We start from the raw sequence: 14318 nt of genomic DNA on the forward strand, positions 1-14318 counted from the left end.
TTCTGCAGGTTCATGGACAACATCCAGACCGAGATGCTGGAGATAGAGTTCCTCAACTACTCCAAGGGCATGACCACCATCAGCGAAGAGGACTTCGCCCGCATCCTGCTGCGCTTCACCAACGTGGAGAACATCAACGCCTACCTCGAGAACATACACCACTGTATCCCTGATGACAAGGTAGACAGACACACACACCGCTGTATCCCTGATGACAAGGTAGACAGACACACACACCACAGTATCCCTGACAATAAGGTAGACAGACACACACACCACTGTATCCCTGACAACAAGGTAGACAGACACACACACCACTGTATCCCTGACAACAAGGTAGACAGACACACACACCCCTGTATCCCTGACAACAGGGTAGACAGATACACACGACAAGGTAGACAGACACACGCACCACTGTATCCCTGACCACAAGGTAGACAGACACACGCACCACTGTGGGGAGGTGATGAGGAGGAGAGGTCTTGAGCTCTTCATCCTGCCCTGAGAAGTTCCTCAGATCTGTTGATGTCCAACTCGCTCTCTCTGTCTCTCGCTCTCTCTTGCTCTCTCTCCCTTTCTCGCTCTCTTTCTCTTCTCTCCTTCGTCCACTTATCAAGAAGCAGGAGGTTGGTCATATACCTATATATGTCCATCTGCCTGTCTATCTATGTGTCTGTTTGGTGTGTTGTTGATGTGACTGCTGCATTGTGTCCTGTGTCTGTTCTGCACCGTGTTGCCCGCTCACCCAAGAACCAATTCGGCCCTGGGAGCCCTTTCCTCGATCTTCTGTCGTCTCTGCCTGGATCTACTTAGTAATGTCGGGGTCATGTGATGGCCTTTGGGGTCATGTGATGGCCCTGGGGTCATGTGATGACGTGGGGGTAATTTGATGACCTCAGGGTCATGTGATGACATGGGGGTCATGTGGTGACGTCGGGGCTCATGGGATGACGTCGGGGGGGTCACGTGACTACGTACGGTATGGCTTCAGCAGGTGCATGAGGGACGTATGATGTCACTGCTGCATCCTCACGCAGGGCTCGGCTATGCTCTGGGCGCTGTGATGTCATCGCACTGTTGCGCGTGCTGCCGCCATTGACGGCGGGCGGGTTAGGTGGGGGCCCGAACCTCACGCGGGACCAGCATGACTGCTAGCATGACAGTGCTAGCATCACAATGTAGCTAGCGTTACGATGTGTGAGTGTTACTGCATTGCTAGCATGACTCAGGCCGGCCTGACGCGGCCCACTGAGCAGCAGTGACCCCCGGCTCTGTTTCTTGTCTGGTTCTGGTTCCAGGGCATCACCTTCGACGAGTTCAGGTCCTTCTTCCAGTTCCTCAACAACCTCGAGGACTTTGCCATCGCCATGCAGATGTACAACTTTGCTGCACGCTCCATTGGACAGGGTAGGCACGGCAGACATAATGTGTTTGAGAGTGGGAGAGTGTGTGAGTCTCTGTCTGTCTGTCTGTCTGTCTGTCTGTCTGTCTGTCTGTCTGTCTGTCTGTCTGTCTGTCTCTCTCTCCTTCTGTGTCTCTCTCTGTCTGTCTGTCTCTCTGTCTGTTTGTCTCTCTCTGTCTCTCTCTCTGTCTGTCTGTCTCTGTCTGTTTGTCTCTCTCTGTCTCTGTCTGTCTGTCTGTCTCTCCCTCTCTCTATCTCTCTGTCTGTCTGTCTCTCTCTCTCTGTCTGTCTGTCTGTCTGTCTGTCTGTCTGTCTGTCTGTCTGTCTGTCTCTCTGTCTCTCTCTGTCTCTGTCTCTCTCTCTGTCTCTCTCTCTGTCTCTCTGTCTGTCTGTCTGTCTCTCTGTCTGTCTCTGTCCCTCTCTGTCTCTGTCTGTCTGTCTGTCTGTCTGTCTGTCTGTCGGTCTGTCTGTCTGTCTCTGTCTTTCTGTTCAATCTTCACATCATTGTGTCACTTGTGCACATCAAAAAAGCAGTTTCTCATTTCTTTGTTCAAGTTGCAAATGCTTTGGTACATCCATACAACGATTATGTACAATTCTCTGCTCTTTTTTACATTATCAATGGCTTATGCCATGTTGATCAAAACGTATTGTAATGGGTCTCTATTGAATAGTCTCACCCCCACAACATTTAGGCATTAGTTCATTGCATAAGTCTTTACATGCAAAATGGTTGACAAGTTGTCATAATATGTCAAGCATATTTCTATACACTACAGCAGTTTTCCCTAAGGAGATTGTCCTAAGTTCACATTTCTAGTTTTGTCTTGTTTTTTTCTTCTTTTCTTTGTGCTATGCAGTGATGTCTTTTCCTTTCTGTATCGCAATAACATGGTCTGTCAACAAATTATAGTAGAAACAGTAAAAGCGTAAATGTAATTCTTGTCCAGTCTCTTGCAATCAATCTACCACATACACTAAGTTGTAACTTAAAATGTACAATAATTGTCTTCAAAACTTTGGCCATGGTTTACATTAGAACATCCCTCCAGAGTACACTGTTATATTGACAACATGACTAAGCGATTCGACTGTCTTATCCGTACACAATGACCCAAGGACTTTTCATTCTGATGGCACCGACATGTTCATTGACGCAGATATTTTACTTTTGAGATATGAACTAAGGATTTTGAGCCAGAGACTGGCTTTAGCAGGTAATTCTTGGTGTTCTGCTATTTGTACAAATTGTTTTGAGAAATGTATTTACTGTCTGGCGAATGTTGAGGATGCTTTGAGAAACGTACCAAAGCGACTAAAACTGTGATACCTAATGACCCTCCAGAATGATGACTAACTAGCACTGGCCCCCCCCAGATGAGTTTGCGCGGGCCGTGTTCGTGGCTACGGGGCTCAAGCTGACACGCCACCTGGTCAACACCATCTTCAAGATATTCGACGTGGACCACGACGACCAGCTGTCCTACAAAGAGTTCATCGGCATCATGAAGGACCGGCTGCACCGTGGGGCCAGGGTGGGTCTGTGTGTGTGTGTGTGTGCGCGTGTGTGTGTGTGTGTGTGTGTGTGTGTGTGTGTGTGTGTGTGTGTGTGTGTGTGTGTGTGTGTGTGTGTGTGTGTGTGTGTGTGTGTGTGTGTGTGTGTGTGTGTGTGTGTGTGTGTATGATGCTTCCAAGGAGCCTTACTGCCCCCTGCTGGCCAGTGGCGTTACAAACAGTTCATTTAGTGAGACGCTTCATTTAGTTAGTGAGGGGCAGCAGTTAAACATTAGTTGCTCTATGGGAATGCTTTGTGTCTATGTGGAGGGGTTAATTTAGTTATTGATGGGCAGCAGTATAAGATCCGTCGCTATGGGAACACTTTGTGTCTATGTGGAGAGTGGGAATGACTTACAGACATTGAGACTGACAGACATTAAAATGATAGACAGGTTGGTGGACAGGGTTGCGGAACACAAGCCTCCACCACAGATCAGACATCACACGTCAATCGTCAAATCAGAAACGGCAGTCTAAAATGTATATGTACTACCACGGCCGGTTGTGCGAGTCATTTTCTAAACCAGTGGGACATTATGCTTCGTATCCTTGGCTCATCTACGCAACCCCCTCCTCCCTCTCTCTCGTTCTCCTCTCTGTCTGTCTGTCTGTCTGTCTGTCTGTCTGTCTGTCTGTCTGTCTGTCTGTCTCTCTCTCTCCTCAGGGCTATAAGTCTGAGGAGCACTTCACCTCCTTCAGGTCCTGCCTCAGGAAGGAGCTGGCCAGCAGATAAGTACCACTCAACAACCTGACACCACAACCGCTGGGTTTAGTAGAAAAATAAGATGGCCCCACGCTTGAAGATCAGACCTTCTTATGACATCACAGGTGGGCGTGTCCACCGAGAAGTGTGACGGATAGATGAGCAACGTTTGCTTCAGTCCACTGGGTAGGCTGGTAGACGGCCACGCTCACCTGTGATGTCATAAGAGACCGATTTTCAAAACGGCTTGTGACGGCTAATGACACCCCACCTGGTGGCCTGTCATGGGACCTTTAACCTTCTACACTCTGACCCTAAACCTTTTAAACTTACCTACCATAACCTCCTAAACCCTGACCATAAACCTTAACTATATTAACCTTTCATACTTCTTTGAATTGCCTTATTTTAATTATCTTACCACACCCTGGTGTCTGATATCTAACCCCAGCCTATGACCTAACCCCACCTTATACCCCAGCCTATGAATTAACCCCACGCTGGTGTCTGATATCTAACCCCAGCCTCTGCCCTAACCCACTCCCTTGTGTCTGATATCTAACCCCAGCCTATGCCCTAACCCACCTCCTTGTGTGGGCTCATCACTGTATGGGTGTAAGTAGCATGCTCTCACGAAGAACGTTGTTGAGATGAGCGCTCACCTCGTCTGTGGTTTCTTCACCAGGTGAACGGAGAGCCAGCGCACCTCCCTGACCAGGAGGGAGGAGGACCAAGAGCCATGGAGCACCACACACCACCCTGAGGAACAGCTCCAGCAGGCATGACCAGCTGAAGCTAGGCTAGACGAACACTCTCAGCCAGTCTGGCTACCGTGGCACTCCTCTATTTACTCCTATTTCCACTTCTGTCTAAGATGCATTCTCCTGGATAGAAGTGTCTGGATAACCCTAGATATCACTGCTCTGAGCCAGCTTAAATCAGAATACAAACCAGTTAAGGCCAGTTAAGATGCACTTCGAGTCCATAAACTACTGTTCTGTTTATATTTCTACAGCCATCTCCTCTTTTTACTCAAATTCTTGGAAATGTGAAAAATTGTAATAGGCCTATTAATGTTTTAATATATATGTATCTATGTATGGATAAATACACATTATAGCAACTATAGTTGGCCTATATATAGGCTTATGATATACAAGTTATATGAAGTTATAACATAAGAATGACTAGTGCTATAAATAACTCCTGCATGGAATAGCAATAGTAAAATTTCGGATAAGCACTTCACTAGAGAGCAACTGTGTATGTGCGTGCGTGCATGTGTGTGTATGTTTCTTAGTATTTTGTATAAATGACGAATCCTCCATGGAGTCTCTTGTCAGCCGCGGTGAGCGACGTGTGCATGTATCCACACAGGTGCCTTCTTAACCTCAATTAATAGGGCTTGTACATCAGAATGCATCATGGGATCTTCTGTTGGTGAGACTCCGCCCTTTGGAGAACACCCGAGAGTCGTAGTAACGTAAAATCCTGAAGCAACGTAAATATACTGTAAACTTGGCCAATGAAAACAGAAATCAGTTCACTATTAATGACAAAAAATGACCAAATCACTATGACTTCCAACACAATAACTTACATTCCAATACTCCTATGCTTCCAACATGGAGGTGGTCGCTGTGATGTCTCGATGTACAAGCCCTATTGTCCTCCGTCCATCTCCTGTCAACAAATAAAGCTGCTTTGTTCAGATTCTGAATTCTAAAAACATGTGAGATGTCTCACTAGGGTCAAATGCGTCAATCTAGGGCACTTTCAAAATGACAATGTAATGCTCCTATGTTTCCAAAAAGGAGGCGTTCATTGCGATGTCACGCTGAATAAGCCCTGTATAGATCATCTATTCTGACCCGTCCACATGTTTATCTAAACCTCACATAATATCTAACATCTGATCTGATACTTACAGATGTTGTTCTACGGAAGGAACGGTCAGTGCACGAATAAAAAGTTACCATGCTGAGCATGCGCTCGTTGTCCGTTCTTAAAGAAAAGCCCTCAAATTACTTAATTTAATTTTAAGTGATGTAGCTGTTAGCTACTATGAGCTACAAGCTATATGCAATGAGTTGATCCTTAATGTAGAGTAGGATAAGACTTAAATAAGAACTTAAATTGCCCTCCATAGGTTTAACAAATGCTTTGAATGAGTTACATTTTATGCCGTTCAGAGCTACCAGGTAAGTCAATCAAACATTACGTGGGAGTGGTTTGTGGGCGGAAACTAGCTTAAAGAGGGTCGGTTTGTATTCCTTTAATCGACCGGTGCGCCACGTCAATATAATATAATTAATTGGTACACAATTAGAAAACTGCAGGTTGGCCGGCAAAGACTGGTAGGTTATTGAACACGTGTCTTCCAGTTGAACATAAGCCTAAAATAGGCCGTTGGCTACTAATACAAAAAAAAAGCATCCACTTAAGAGGCCATTCAGGTAAAGAAAAACAGATCTTTAACTGAGAACATGAATTTATGTTACGCAGTAAACAGCAGCCGTATCATTTGCAGTGATAGGTGGTAAAATCCTAAATAAATAGTAAACGTATTGAATTTAAGCAACAGGCTGCGCAGTCGTGTTGAAATAAAATCGTCTCATCGGATTTTGAGAATAAAAAGCCAATTCAATTTTAAGCATTGAATATTTATGCATTGAAATAAAGTATCTGTATTTTTCAATGTTAGAAAAAATTCAAAATCAAATATGCAGCGTTAAAGAATTGTACTTAAATATAATATCCATAAATTCAACATGCCAAAGTCAGCCGCAAAATTCAATGTATGAAATTCTGTGTTAACATCTGGGGACCCAAGGAAGAGCAATCGATCCTCTTCAAATCGAAAGAATGTATGCATTGAAATCCAGATTCGTTATTTCAATGCATAAATATTCAGTGCTTAAAATTCAATGGCTTTTTATTTTCAAAATCCAATGAGAAAGATTTAATTCCACATGTTGACTAATTGCCTACCTACAAGATACCGTCGTATTTTGTAGAAGTAGAGTGGAAACCAGGAATGAACAGGTACCTCCTATGGGACTAACTTAATAAATTAAGATTACATTTTATTCACATGTATCAAATGTAAGCTACGCTTTATATTTTTGCCTAAGTTTCCTGAACAGTACAATTTTGGCAAATGCCATTCTGACAGAAGGGTTAATGATGCATTAGAACAAGACTATTCATGTGGGTTTAATGTAGCAGTAAGGGAGCTCATTTTAACATCAGCGGAACTGAAGTCTTCCCGATGTTTCTGCCCGGGAGATACAATCCGACGCACCGCCTAGATGTTTTATGCTGGTTTTGTATTATGTTTATTTGAAGGGCCTTGGTCGACAATTCACTATTTGAACACGTCGACTGTTCGAACGTATTATAACGTTAGCTGTACTATACAACTCGTTTATTTCGTGTAAGTGTAACAAAATGCTTTAGCTAGTGCTATGTAACGCCAAGATATCGCTAAGAATTGTGGGTACGGTTAATGTCTCTACATCATATCACTAATTTGACGTCTTTGTGTCCCTTTCCTGTATTTTATATTCGGATTATTGGTTCTGTATGGAATTTCAAAACGATGGATGTTCATTTATATATGAGCATTTTTTTTTATATGAGGTGTGCGAACATAGATACATGACAGGGCGTGATTACAATTAAATATACGCTTCTCTATTACGACTTCTGGATTGCCCACGCTAGAGTTCTTATTCAACAACCTTCGAATTACTTCAGGTTATTTAAATCATTTATTTTAAGCTCAATTTCTGAGGTATGAAAGTTCCACCCAACGACCCTCTGTGAGATTGACTTCCCTGTGAATCGGGTCCCATCCGCGACCGTGTGTGCTTTAAGATCATACTTTCAGGGATCATTTCTATAGTTTTTGACTTGAGAAATATCGTACGAAAGTGATCGGTTACTCTAACCACGATGAAGAGTATTGATGTTCCCTTCTGAGCGCGAAGCGGGTAGCGAGTAATGATTGATTTCATCCGCTCGTTGTCATTGATGACCGTTCCTTGCTCCCTCGTGGAGCCTGGAGGTAGGGAACATGATCAGAGTGGTTAGATGTTGATATTGTACAAAAAATAACGTTCACTATTATCTTGAGCCGCTGACATGGAATCACATTGGGTGTTATGCAGTCAGAGTTACTGCGCAGTCTATCGTGTGAAATAGATCAATGCTGTGTAGGCTGATATAAAACGTGTGAAGTTACGTGCATGCAGATTAAAAATGCCTAACCAGCTACTGTAGCCCAATATCAAGAGAAAATAGACTCCAAACGCATTTTGAAAAAAATGACCTATTGTATAAGGAAAGTAATTTGTACACGCGGTATCTGGACAGCCTGTCAAATAACGGCACAATATAGCGCATGCATATGAATTTCATGTGCTCTTTACTACTTCGTAGGATTTACATAATAGCCTATAAATATACGGGGAGGTAGGTTGTGAGTTGAACTGAAGCAGTGGGGGACTGAGTTGAATTCCGACAGAGGGGCGGTACTTTCGTCAACGGACCCCCGTCTCGCAAAGAGATATGGGAACTATTTATCTCTTTATCATATCACTCCGTTAACGTACCTGTGCGTGTTTCCTGTATTACCCTCTATGATTAATAGTTTTCAACGTCATCCTATAGCGATGTTTGTCCTCCAGTACTAAAACAATATAAGGGTTATGCATATAAGGGACATCCGTTATAGTGGCGTGATCGTAAATATTGTGAGTTCAGCCTGACAACCATCAGTGAGAAAGACTTTCCGATGAATCGGGTCCCGTCCGCTGCCAGTTTAACACTAAGATCATACTTTCAGGGATCATTTCTATAGTTTTTGACTTGAGAAATATCGTACGAAAGTGATCGGTTACTCTAACCACGATGAAGAGTATTGATGTTCCCTTCTGAGCGCGAAGCGGGCAGCGAGTAATGATTAATTTCATCCGCTCGTTGTCATTGATGACCGTTCCTTGCTCCCTAGTGGAGCCTGGAGGTAGGGAACATGATCAGAGTGGTTAGGTCTAGATTTTGTCAAAAATAAGAATATTGAGCGTCATATTCAGTCTCTATGCTCAAATGAAATTGACGTGCTCTTGCGGTATCCTTAATAGTAGACCATGTTTTGTAAACCATTTGAAGTTATCTGCAATGCAGGTTTAAAATATCTTTTCCAGCTATTTTAATCAAGTAAAAAGAGAACCGAAACGTATTTTGTGACGGAGGATATAGCCTACAAAGCATTTTGAACACGCAGACCTGGAAAACCTGTAAAATAACGGAACAATATTGCAGTAGTATGAATTTCGTGTGCTCTTTAATACTAACTTGGATTTTAGATCATAAATAGAGAGGGATGTCGTATGTGAGTTGAACTAAAGCCAGTGCGGGACTGAGTTGAAATCCATCAGGGGGAACTTTCGTCAACGGACCCGTGTGTCTCTCAAAGAGCTGTGGGAATTATTTATCTCTGCAACTCTTTATCATATCACTCCTAACGTGTTGGTGCGTGGTTTAACCTTCAGATTACAAATTCTCAATATCCGTCTTTAATGCTGTTTGTCCTCAAGTTCCATTTTTAAAACAATATTAGGGTTATACATTTAAACATTCAGGATAACGTAAAATATGAAGTTTCAAATCGTTGTTTTTTGTATCATGTCTAGATCATTAATGCCAGAGTTCAGTGTTAATAACATTAGCATTATATCCGTGTCATCTTTTATATTCCCATAGCGTACATATTGTGAAAGTTCAACCTGACAACCACCAGTGAGAAAGACTCTCCAATGAATGGGGTCCCGTCCGCTGCCAGTTTAACACTAAGATCATACTTTCAGGGATCATTTCTATAGTTTTTGACTTGAGAAATATCGTACGAAAGTGATCGGTTACTCTAACCACGATGAAGAGTATTGATGTTCCCTTCTGAGCGCGAAGCGGGCAGCGAGTAATGATTAATTTCATCCGCTCGTTGTCATTGATGACCGTTCCTTGCTCCCTAGTGGAGCCTGGAGGTAGGGAACATGATCAGAGTGGTTAGGTCTAGATTTTGTCAAAAATAAGAATATTGAGCGTCATATTCAGTCTCTATGCTCAAATGAAATTGACGTGCTCTTGCGGTATCCTTAATAGTAGACCATGTTTTGTAAACCATTTGAAGTTATCTGCAATGCAGGTTTAAAATATCTTTTCCAGCTATTTTAATCAAGTAAAAAGAGAACCGAAACGTATTTTGTGACGGAGGATATAGCCTACAAAGCATTTTGAACACGCAGACCTGGAAAACCTGTAAAATAACGGAACAATATTGCAGTAGTATGAATTTCGTGTGCTCTTTAATACTAACTTGGATTTTAGATCATAAATAGAGAGGGATGTCGTATGTGAGTTGAACTAAAGCCAGTGTGGGACTGAGTTGAAATCCATCAGGGGGAACTTTCGTCAACGGACCCGTGTGTCTCTCAAAGAGCTGTGGGAATTATTTATCTCTGCAACTCTTTATCATATCACTCCTAACGTGTTGGTGCGTGGTTTAACCTTCAGATTACAAATTCTCAATATCCGTCTTTAATGCTGTTTGTCCTCAAGTTCCATTTTTAAAACAATATTAGGGTTATACATTTAAACATTCAGGAGAACGTAAAATATGAAGTTTCAAATCGTTGTTTTTTGTATCATGTCTAGATCATTAATGCCAGAGTTCAGTGTTAATAACATTAGCATTATATCCGTGTCATCTTTTATATTCCCATAGCGTACATATTGTGAAAGTTCAGCCTGACAACCATCAGTGAGAAAGACTTTCCGATGAATCGGGTCCCGTCCGCTGCCAGTTTAACACTAAGATCATACTTTCAGGGATCATTTCTATAGTTTTTGACTTGAGAAATATCGTACGAAAGTGATCGGTTACTCTAACCACGATGAAGAGTATTGATGTTCCCTTCTGAGCGCGAAGCGGGCAGCGAGTAATGATTAATTTCATCCGCTCGTTGTCATTGATGACCGTTCCTTGCTCCCTAGTGGAGCCTGGAGGTAGGGAACATGATCAGAGTGGTTAGGTCTAGATTTTGTCAAAAATAAGAATATTGAGCGTCATATTCAGTCTCTATGCTCAAATGTATTTGATGTAGATGCTGTCGAAAATAAGCATGTTGTGCGTCTCATTGAGTCTCTATGCTCAAATGTATTTGATGTGCACGGTATATTTAATGTTAAAACATGTTTTGTAGACCGTCTGATGTTACCTGCAATGCAGGTTGAAATTTATTTTCCAGCTATTTTACCCTAGCATAAAAAAAGAGAGAACCCAAACGTATTTTGTGACAGAGGATATAGCCTACAAAGCATTTTGAACACGCGGAATCTGGAAAACCTGTCAAATAACTGCAGAATATTGCAGTAGTATGTATTTCGTGTGCTCTTTAATACAAAGTTGCATTTTAGATCATATAAATAGACAGGGATGTCGTATGTGAGTGCCAGTGACTGAGTTGAATTCCAACAGGGGGGACTTTCGTCAACGGACCCGTGTGTCTCTCAAAGAGATGTAGGAACTATTTATCGCTGTAACTCTTTATCATATCACTCATTTAATGTGTTTGTGCGTGTTTTAACCTTCAGATTGCAAATTTTCAATATCCTTCTATAATGCTGTTTGTTCTCAAGTTCCATTTTTAAAACAATATTAGGGTTATACATTTAAACATTCAGGAGAAGGTAAAATATGAAGTTTCAAATCGTTGTTTTTTGTGTCATGTCTAGATCATTAACGCCAGAGTTCAGTGTTAATAACATTAGAATTATTTCAGTGTCATCTGTTATATTCACATGAGCTATATTGTGAACGTTCACCCTGACAACCACCAGTGAGAAAGACTTTCCAATGAAAGGGTTCCCGTCCGCTGCCGTTGTAACTCCAAGATCATACTTTCAGGGATCATTTCTATAGTTTTTGACTTGAGAAATATCGTACGAAAGTGATCGGTTACTCTAACCACGATGAAGAGTATTGATGTTCCCTTCTGAGCGCGAAGCGGGTAGCGAGTAATGATTAATTTCATCCGCTCGTTGTCATTGATGACCGTTCCTTGCTCCCTAGTGGAGCCTGGAGGTAGGGAACATGATCAGAGTGGTTAGATGTAGATATTGTACAGATTAAGTATTAATAGATGTGTTATTATATGTTCTTGAGAAGTTAAAACTTTTGATATATACCTAGTATTTATAGTGCATATAATCGTTACAAGTTGGATGTAGTGTGTGTAGGCTCTTGTAAACCGTTTGAAGTTACCTGCATTGCCCGTGTGAATGCTCAGGTGTAAATAATATCTCAAATAATAATTCACTTTTGATGTGATGCGAGTGATATAGCCATATCAATTAGCATAAAATGGTAATTCACTCTGTGTGCAGGAAATCATATCGTAGACAGTATCAAGTAATTTGAACAAGCTGAATCTGGAATGCATGTACAATAACGGCACCATATGGCAGTAGCCTTACACATGAATTTCCCGTGTTTATAATACTTCGTAGGATTTAAAATAATACCAATATACGTAGAGGTCGGATGTTAGTTTGACTAAAGCCGTGGGGAATGAGTTGAATTCCGACAGATGGGTGGTAGCCTACTTTCGTCAACAGACCCCGTGTCGCAAACTAAGAGATGTGGGAACTATTTATCTCTATATCTCTTTATCATGTCACTCCGTTAACGTAGTTGTGCGTGGTACTTGTATTGGCCCTTATGATCACTAGTTTTGAACGTAATTCTATAGTGTTGTTTGTCCTCATGTGCCGTTATTAATTCAATATTCGGGTTATTCATATAAACATTCACTGTTACGCAACGTAGGCCTATAAAGTTTTAAGTGGTTATTTTGTGTATTATGTCTGGATCATTAACGCCAGAGTTCAGTGTTAATACATTAGAATTATTTCAGTGTCATCTGTTATATTCACATGAGCTATATTGTGAACGTTCACCCTGACAACCACCAGTGAGAAAGACTTTCCAATGAATGGGGTCCCGTCCGCTGCCGTTGTAACACTAAGATCATACTTTCAGGGATCATTTCTATAGTTTTTGACTTGAGAAATATCGTACGAAAGTGATCGGTTACTCTAACCACGATGAAGAGCGCTGATGTTCCCTTCTGAGCGCGAAGCGGGCAGCGAGTAATGATTAATTTCATCTGCTCCTTGTCATTGATGACCGTTCCTTGCTCCCTAGTGGAGTTTGGAGGTAGGGAGCATGATCAGAGTGGTTAGATCTAGATTACGGTCAAAATAAATCAAAGCTATACCGCTATATTTCCAGCCAGAAAGAGACCGTAACCACATTTTGTGACAAACCAGTTACAGTATAATGAATGCCTAATTACACACGCGGAATCTGGAATGCCTGTACAATAACAGCACAATATAGCAGTAGCTTATGCATCTGAATTGCGTGTGCTATTTAATTCCTCGTAGGATTTAATACATAGGGAGCATTCCGGACACGATTTATATTATGTCACCCTATGTTGCACATTTCATAAACAATATCACTCATTATAACGTTCATACACAACGACGATAAGGAAACTAACGGATAAAAAGTATACCAAATTGCCCCGAGCCTTAACCTTCCTTGCCTAGAACTCTTGGGTCCAAAACACAAAACCGCATAGTAATCTACTGGAGCTGAAACGGGGGTGTGTCACCATGCTGTCACCATACCAAAGGGAAGAGTTTCTTAACCGCACCAGTTGTGCTACCGTGAACGCTTCCCCCTCTACATCAATAGTTCCTCCTGTAGGTGTTTGACAGTCTATCTATGCTTTACTGCGGCCCCTTTATTTTGCTAAATCAATCAATAATCAATCCTAATGGATTTTGTTAATTACACAAAAAAGAAAATGGCAGGCTAGGTAACGTTGTCTATGACTTAATCAGAATATCTTTAACGTCTGTCTAAATTTACTAGATCCTTTCCAAATGCATTGTGGGTATTGGAAACATATAATAGTACAATACATTTTCTCTTGGAGAAATACAGACTATTAACTTGACAGGACTAAAATGACAGTTTAAGATCATCTATGTTCTATGCGTATCAGATGTTTGAAAATTTGAGAAAACCCTGAGTGAGAAAGACTTCCCTATGAATGGCTACCCGTCCGCGCCCGTTTTAACATTAAGATCATACTTTCAGGGATCATTTCTATAGTTTTTGACTTGAGAAATATCGTACGAAAGTGATCGGTTACTCTAACCACGATGAAGAGTATTGATGTTCCCTTCTGAGCGCGAAGCGGGTAGCGAGTAATGATTAATTTCATCCGCTCGTTGTCATTGATGACCGTTCCTTGCTCCCTAGTGGAGCCTGGAGGTAGGGAACATGATCAGAGTGGTTAGATGTAGAAATTGTTCAAGATAAGAAGTCAGTCAAAATTAGATTCATAGTGATGGGATCGTCTAAGAAGGCAAGCCCTCAAATTACTTTAGTATCCGATATTTTTCGTGATGTATTTGTCCTTATATGCCTACTACTATTGTTATATCTCATAACATAGTTATATTTATGATATACTTGAGGTACACGTCTAATACATTTCTATTTTCCAGTACTGC

At 41.6% G+C, this 14318-nt stretch overlaps 1 protein-coding gene and 7 non-coding genes across 14 annotated transcripts in view; all 8 read left to right on the plus strand.

Moving 5' to 3' along the window:
• Positions 1–5650, plus strand: part of micu3a (mitochondrial calcium uptake family, member 3a) — a 25483-nt gene extending 19833 nt beyond the window's left edge. For 4 of the 7 annotated variants that reach the window (XM_030352462.1, XM_030352464.1, XM_030352466.1 and 1 more), the window contains 6 exons: positions 9–180; positions 621–629; positions 1302–1410; positions 2783–2940; positions 3627–3691; positions 4348–5650. In XM_030352462.1, coding sequence (XP_030208322.1) covers positions 9–180; positions 621–629; positions 1302–1410; positions 2783–2940; positions 3627–3691; positions 4348–4354 — 520 coding nt within the window. In that variant the 3' untranslated portion in view covers positions 4355–5650. Of the gene's footprint in view, positions 1–8; positions 181–620; positions 630–1301; positions 1411–2782; positions 2941–3626; positions 3696–4347 lie in introns of those variants that run through there. The other 3 variants (XM_030352463.1, XM_030352465.1, XM_030352468.1) reach the window with 2 other exon arrangements.
• A 1891-nt stretch (positions 5651–7541) lies between these two features.
• Positions 7542–7757, plus strand: LOC115541142 (small nucleolar RNA U3). The gene has a single exon (XR_003976282.1). It is a non-coding gene; the product is annotated as a small nucleolar RNA U3 (small nucleolar RNA).
• Positions 7758–8498: 741 nt separating this feature from the next.
• On the plus strand, positions 8499–8714 carry LOC115541160 (small nucleolar RNA U3). Its single transcript, XR_003976298.1, has one exon. It is a non-coding gene; the product is annotated as a small nucleolar RNA U3 (small nucleolar RNA).
• An 805-nt stretch (positions 8715–9519) lies between these two features.
• LOC115541166 (small nucleolar RNA U3) lies at positions 9520–9735 on the plus strand. Its single transcript, XR_003976304.1, has one exon. It is a non-coding gene; the product is annotated as a small nucleolar RNA U3 (small nucleolar RNA).
• Positions 9736–10540: 805 nt separating this feature from the next.
• LOC115541167 (small nucleolar RNA U3) lies at positions 10541–10756 on the plus strand. Its single transcript, XR_003976305.1, has one exon. It is a non-coding gene; the product is annotated as a small nucleolar RNA U3 (small nucleolar RNA).
• An 862-nt stretch (positions 10757–11618) lies between these two features.
• LOC115541139 (small nucleolar RNA U3) lies at positions 11619–11834 on the plus strand. The gene has a single exon (XR_003976279.1). It is a non-coding gene; the product is annotated as a small nucleolar RNA U3 (small nucleolar RNA).
• A 918-nt stretch (positions 11835–12752) lies between these two features.
• LOC115541141 (small nucleolar RNA U3) lies at positions 12753–12968 on the plus strand. Its single transcript, XR_003976281.1, has one exon. It is a non-coding gene; the product is annotated as a small nucleolar RNA U3 (small nucleolar RNA).
• A 915-nt stretch (positions 12969–13883) lies between these two features.
• On the plus strand, positions 13884–14099 carry LOC115541140 (small nucleolar RNA U3). Its single transcript, XR_003976280.1, has one exon. It is a non-coding gene; the product is annotated as a small nucleolar RNA U3 (small nucleolar RNA).
• Positions 14100–14318: the final 219 nt, after the last annotated feature.

The sequence above is a fragment of the Gadus morhua genome, chromosome 3 (assembly GCF_902167405.1).
Source record: "Gadus morhua chromosome 3, gadMor3.0, whole genome shotgun sequence".
Lineage (NCBI taxonomy): Eukaryota > Metazoa > Chordata > Actinopteri > Gadiformes > Gadidae > Gadus > Gadus morhua.